We start from the raw sequence: 6,448 nt of genomic DNA, 5'->3' as shown, positions 1-6,448 counted from the left end.
CGCGGCGGTGGGGTCGCTCCAGGCCCAGGCTCAGGATCAGGCTCAGGCCCAGATGAAGCCTGAGGGCGGGAGCTGTGGGCCCTGGGTGGGCTGGGAAGCCGAAGGGGCACAGCCTGGCCCATGAGGGTCTCTTCAGGGAGGCAGCGCCAGGGTGAAGGAGGCTGTGCAGGGCCTGGTTTGAGGAGACCCTCGTGGCTCCCTGGCCCTGACGCAGCCCCGCGCAGCACGCGAAGGAGCTGGAGGTGGTTCAGTTTGGAGGCATGTGTTTAGTGGTGGGGATTTATTTTAAAGTGTGGGCTGTGCAGTCCCAGCTTATTAAAACCCAGCAAACCTCACTGCAGTTAATTAAATATTCTCACCAAATAGCCATAATTGGAAGCTGCGTTGCCTTTGAGTCATCTGAGGAACACCCATCGTGATCAGCATGTTGTATCTGCTAAGACTGCTCGCTCTCTGGAGTATTACTCGCCTCTTTTCCCCAGGCTTAGGGCTCAGCACCTCTCTCTAGCTCCTCTCCTTCATCAGGGACTGAAAAGGAGAGGGCGTGCTGCAGGGGAGGCAGCGCATGCTTGTGTACCTGATTGGGGTAAACTCCTTTCTATTTGCCATACGTGCCCCCTGCGCAGTATTTTTCCTCACAAAACATTTTCACCCTATTTTCATCAAGTAGATGTGAGCTCGGCTGGGGGGGGCTCTCAGACGTGTAAAAAAAAATACTATCTACAAATTTCCGTCCTTTTCAGCTGTGTTTCCCACAACTCTCTTCTTCACCTTAATTTTCTGTGCTTCCTTCTGTTGGAAGGAGACATCTGACTGTCTTGGTTTCCCTTTCAGTGGTCAGGTGCCAGCTCTCCCCACCACAGCGTGCTCTGCAGGCCTCAGCCGTGCTGAGGAGAGTCTCCAATGAGCAGAATAAGGAGCCGCTGGCATCTTCCTCTCAGCAGCAGTTTGAGTCACATCCAACCGATCAGCAGCCTGAACAGGAACCTCAGGGCCCTCGCCCCAGGTAACACACTAGCTCTTTCTAGCGCTGTCCTGCCGGCAGCACCATCGGAAGGCTTTTTCTTTGCTGAAACTTGCATCTGAAGCTTGGAGACAAGAAGATCCAGAGTTAATGGAGCCTCAGACTACAGCAGCTGGAGAGCTGGTTTGCTGTGACAGTGCAAATTCCACTGTCTGCCATGTTGACAGGATGGGACTTGCTCTCAAGAGGGAACCTCTCTGGTCTGCAAAGCGCAAGAGATTTCGCTCCTGGATTGTTGTGTAAATCGTACACAAAATATGGACAATATGTCGTCCATATATTTTAAAGTGTAAAAACTTAGCTTTTTTTAAAGTATAGCTTTTTTTTTAAGGAAGGGGAATCTGAGGCTGATTGCTCTCCAGGTAGGCACCTAGATTGAGCCCTCCCTTATTTTTCTCTCCTCCTCTCCTGGCAAAAGTTTGTTAAGAATCCTTTTACTGGAAAGGGCAGGATTTTACAGGAGGAGGTGAGATTTATACTAAGTTATCAGACCTCAAAGCGTGCCTGCACGCAGCGGTGGCAGCAGGTGAGTGGCAGAGTCCAGGTTGCTGATGTTTGGTGGTGACGTTCCCCTCACTGTAACAATGCCTTCTCATAGTTACACTGGCCAGGGCGGCCAGGAGTCTGAGGACTATGAGAGCGAGGAGCAGCTGCAGCATCGAATCCTCACAGCAGCGCTGGAGTTTGTGCCTGAACATGGCTGGACTGCAGAAGCCATTGCAGAGGGAGCCAAGGTATGTGGGGAGAGAAGCAACGAACCAGTTGAAAACTGGATGGAGCTGAAGTCCAAAGACAGCCAGGCCTGCATGCTTCCCCCACATACGCTTGGGCCATGCCCCCAGTCAGCAAATGGTGCTGGGCAGGAATGTGTCCCAGCTACTCCCAGAAAACCCCATCAAACTAAGGCACGATGTAGAGTAGTGATCCTAAAGAGAGGAAAACATGTACAGGAAGATCTTTTTAATGTAGTGTTGCTTTGTTTAAATTCATACAACTTTGTTGGCAAAATAAATACAATGTATTTTCTAGGTGGATCCTGCTCAGCAGTGTATGACCCCCTCTGTGCTTCTCCCTTCTTCCCTGCAGACCCTGGGTCTCTCTCCTGCTGCCGCAGGGATGTTTCACAGTGATGGCAGTGAACTGATCCTGCACTTTGTGTCTCAGTGCAACACCAAGCTGACTGAGCTGCTGGAGCAGGAACAAAAACAAGTGCAGTTGGGTGAAGCAGAGTGAGTACTGGGTGTGAAAAGACATATTCCTTGGCAGACTCTGGGGACTGGATAGACAGAGAGGCCACCTGGGACACAGATGCTTTAAATAAAAAATGTCACTTCCCCAAATAAAACCACCTTCCCAGATACAGAGTTGGACCAGAGGCATGAAGAATATGTAATACTTTGCATCTGTTGCTGAGGCAGGCAAGAGATCAATCTTTTAAGTTCAGAATTGAATTTAACTTGGATGTTCTTTGTATTTCTGTTTTGTTTTCCTCACCCAGGAAGAAGCCTACAGACCAGTTCCTGAGAGATGCTGTGGAAGCCAGACTGAGGATGCTGATTCCATATATTGAGAAATGGCCCCAGGTATAAAATGAATATCAAGATCATCTCTTTTCTTGTGTGTATTTTAAACACTCTGTGGCCTTCAATGTAGTCTCTCCAGGTTGTAAATTAAACCCTTGCTAGTATCAAATGATTCATACCCTTCAAGAGGAGAGCACCTTGGAAGGAGGCAGTTAAAGATGGCCTTAGAACAACTATTTCTTGCACTTCCAGAAAGACAAACCTCTCCATCCTCATTCACTCCACCAATCTGGGATCCCCAGGGGATAACCTGTGTCTCTGCTTGGTCCTATCTGCAGTGTCGCTGCGAGTCAGGCTCCTTGCAGCATTATTCTGGCTGCGCTGATATCATCTTATCACCTGGAAATGCAGAACTACTGCTTTGTTGCAAGAAACTGCCTGCCTAGTGTGTGAGTGACAAACCCTTGGTGACCTGAGGACAGATCTGTGAACTGAGAGGGCTCCATGCTTCAAAATGCAGATTTAAGTCTCAAGCCTTTCTTCCCAGGGTGGGAAGGGAATTGAATTGTGGCCTCAGTAACAAGCAAAAAGTTCCCAACCTTGGGCTGCAGGGATTGCTGCAAAGTCAGCCTCTGTCATCCAGAATCACTGCTGGCCTCTGGGCAGCTAATCCAGCTCTCCTTGCAGAGAGAGAACACCGGATTCATGGGTTTTTTTCCAGATTAGCATAACTTGTGAAGGATGTGGGTGGTTTGTGACTCTCCTGGCATTGTGTTACCATGTTCGAAGGCTACAGGATCCCAGAAGAGCCATTATGGCTGTTCTGCCCTTGGCAGCTACTGTGAGTTCAAAGTCAAATTCAGAGAAATGGGAGATTTTACTCCCTGCCTGTAGGGGCCCAGCACCAGTGTGAGCCAGCCCAGCCTGCGCTGTGTTTCTGTGCCTGCAGAAGCAGCTTGGGAGAGACAACACAGCGGTGTTTGAGCTGAGCAGGGAGCTTTGGGCTCCAGTACAGGCTGAGGCCAGAGCTCAGCTGCAATGCTGCGTGTTCCCTGCAAATCCTGCGCTTGGAAAGACCGATGATAGCTGAAAAAAGCTGGGAGAACTTGTCACTGGGAGCTGGGTCAAGTCAACAGCAACAGGGAGAAGATCATAGAATCATGGAATGGTTTGGGTTGGAAGGGACCTTAAAGCTCATCCAGTCCCAACCCCTCTGCCATCAGCAGGGACACCTTCCACTAGACCAGGTTGCTCAAAGCCTCATCCAGCCTGGCCTTCAACACCTCCAGGGAGGGGACATCCACAACTTTCTTTGGCAGCCTGTTCCAGTATCTGACCACCCTCACAGTGAAGATAAACCTCCCCTCTTTCAGCTTAATGCCATTTCCCCTTGTTTTGTCATTAGTTGTCCTTAGGAAAAGTCCTTCCCCAGCTTTCTTGTAGGCCCCCTTCAGGTACTGGGAGGCCGCTATAAGATCTCCCTGGAGCCTTCTCTTCTCCAGGCTGAACAGCCCCAACTCTCTCAGCCTGTCCTCACAGCAGAGCTGCTCCAGCCCTCGGATCATAACAGAGATAACAGAGCATTGTCTGCTTGAATGCCGTGTCCTTCTCTCTTCAACTCTCCCATTTATCTGTGTGTTTCTTTCACAGGCTCTGAGCATCCTGTTGCTCCCGCATAACATCCCTTCCAGCCTCAACCTCCTCACCAGCATGATCGATGATATATGGCACTATGCTGGAGACCAGTCCACAGATGTAAGTTTTTGTGCTTCGCAGACCGGCTGGTTCTACCCCTCAGCTCTGCAGCAAAATGACAGGTTGAAGTAGGTGTCGGGCCACGTCTCTCTTGAAACAATCCCTTTGTTGAATGAGGTAGATGTTTTCAGAAGCACCCACAGGTCCTTATAGTCTAATTTCCAAAGGGACTTAGGAGCCAGTGGGCCTAAATGCAAATTAGTGCCAATGGGATTAGTGCAAATTAAAAGGACCAACTTTCCTAGACTATTTTATGTCTTCTTTTTTTTTTTTTTTAAGACACAGACAAAATAGTTGAAATTTTGAGACTAAGAAGTTGATCTCGTATTCAGTAAGTGAGCAGCGTGTCTGTCAAAGCACCTGTCTCTTCCACCAGCAGCAGCATTTACACATTTTACCTGAAAACCTTTAAAGAACCTACCTAAAAATTCCAGTAGCTTATTAAAGCTTTAATCTTTCTGGCAGGAAATAAAAGAAAATTCTAACCTTAATTAAAGCAATTAGTTAATAAATTTAATTCATAGAGATGCAAGGAGAGATGAGAAAAGCTAAATGAACCATTTTAACAAACTACTTTTAATAAGCTTCTTTTATCTGACTATAAAAGAGAAGCTACTGCAGTGAAAAATAAATAAAATGACCGAAAAATTAAAGGAATAAACCAGAAGAGAACTGAAAGACTGTGACCACATCAGGAACTGCAAGTCCCTAAGGGTTATGAAAGTCAAATCGATGTGTCAGAGTCGGTGTCTGCACTGAGCTGTTCCTAAACTCTCCTCACTGACTTCACGGAGGGAGGGAGACTGACTCGCTCCCCAGGGAGTGGGAAAGGTTCTGAAGTTTGTCTTCTGCTCGCACCTTCTGCCCAGTTACTTGAGTTTTCGTGGGAAGCTGTGATGCTGAGCCCGCTCGCTCTTTCCCAGTTAAAGGGGTTTAATGTCACTCGCAGTGGAGCCCTCTTCACAGCACCAGGAGGGAGCCAGGTGGAGCACACCCGTGCCTCCTCAGAGACCCCTTCCGGTGTTTTTTTCGGAGCAGGAGGAGAATCAACAGAAAGAGTTTGGTGTCAGGCACCCGAGAGATCCAGCAGCGAGTGGCAGCATCCCTCATGTTTCCCCCCTCATCAAAGTTTGCAGGTTGTGGTGCAGACAGTAGAACTTTCGAGCCAACTGTTGTTTTCAAAATCAAGGCCAAGGTTTTCATTTCTCTGTTGCTTTGTAATTGTGAGTGGAACAACCAGCATTTTTTCCAGGTAACCAAATAGCTGAATCCCTGTAATAGCCACAAATGAAGCTGAAGACTCCGTTTTAAAAAACATTTATATATTTTGTCTGCCAGTGGTGCAAGTGCAACTGGAAAAACTGAGGAGTTGGAGTTCTTTGTGCATCTTTGCATTGTGTAACCTATTGTGGTCACGCATCCCGCAGCGTTGCTGCCAGCGCTGTACCGCTGCAGTGGGTGATTCAGCAGGCGGTACCGGTATTTCAATGATCACATTTGGGAAGGGTGTATCTCTGGGTGGTGTCTTGTACAGTTCTGTCCTCTCTTCATTCACTTTCTTTATGTTTGCATCTGGTGCAAGCTGCAGCTCAAGTTCAGAGCTAAAATGTAGCTGTTTCTCATCAGATCAGATGTAGAATCGGAGGTTTGCATTTCCAAAGCAGAGATGAACTCTGGTGCCGCGAGTGCTGGCTGGGCTGCTGCCTGCTGCAGGTGCCTGCTTGCAACCAGAGGAAGGTGGGGGGATTTTGTTCACACTTGTGACCTCTGCCTGGTGCCACGGGAGCAGCTCTACTGTCAGATGTCGGTGCTGGCTGGCGGCCCGCTGCCTCACAGTGATGAGTTACACAGTTGTCCTGGTTTTTAGCTGGGACAGAGCTGGGTTTCTTTTCAGTAGCTAAAATAGTGCCGCGTTTTGCATTCAGCCTGGGATTTGTTAGAGAAACGCTGAGAACATCCCCATGTTGCGTTTGTGTCCCTGGCACTGAAGGACTTTGTGGTTGTCCGTCTGCAAGCGCCAGATCTAATAAATTAAATTAATAAACTAAATTGACATCTGGCTCTGCCAAGGGGCTGTTCCATCTCCTGTCCCCCATGGGCAGGAGATCCATGAGGGGCTCTTCCTCTCTTGCTCTCTCTGGCTTTC

At 48.5% G+C, this 6,448-nt stretch overlaps 1 protein-coding gene across 1 annotated transcript in view; it reads left to right on the top strand.

The window, feature by feature from the left end:
• Positions 1 to 834: 834 nt before the first annotated feature.
• COQ9 (coenzyme Q9) overlaps positions 835 to 6,448 on the top strand; it is a gene marked incomplete at both ends in the record, with an annotated part of 6,705 nt that continues 1,091 nt past the window's right edge. The window contains 5 exons of the mRNA XM_010165537.1: positions 835 to 1,006; positions 1,623 to 1,758; positions 2,111 to 2,253; positions 2,523 to 2,607; positions 4,198 to 4,302. Coding sequence (XP_010163839.1) covers positions 835 to 1,006; positions 1,623 to 1,758; positions 2,111 to 2,253; positions 2,523 to 2,607; positions 4,198 to 4,302 — 641 coding nt within the window. The remainder of the gene's footprint in view (positions 1,007 to 1,622; positions 1,759 to 2,110; positions 2,254 to 2,522; positions 2,608 to 4,197; positions 4,303 to 6,448) is intronic.

The sequence above is a fragment of the Antrostomus carolinensis genome, unplaced genomic scaffold (genome assembly GCF_000700745.2).
Source record: "Antrostomus carolinensis isolate BGI_N321 unplaced genomic scaffold, ASM70074v2 scaffold29633, whole genome shotgun sequence".
Classification (NCBI taxonomy): Eukaryota; Metazoa; Chordata; class Aves; order Caprimulgiformes; family Caprimulgidae; genus Antrostomus; species Antrostomus carolinensis.
The sequence above is the reverse complement of the archived record's forward strand: the minus strand, read 5'-3'. Positions and strand labels throughout refer to the sequence as shown.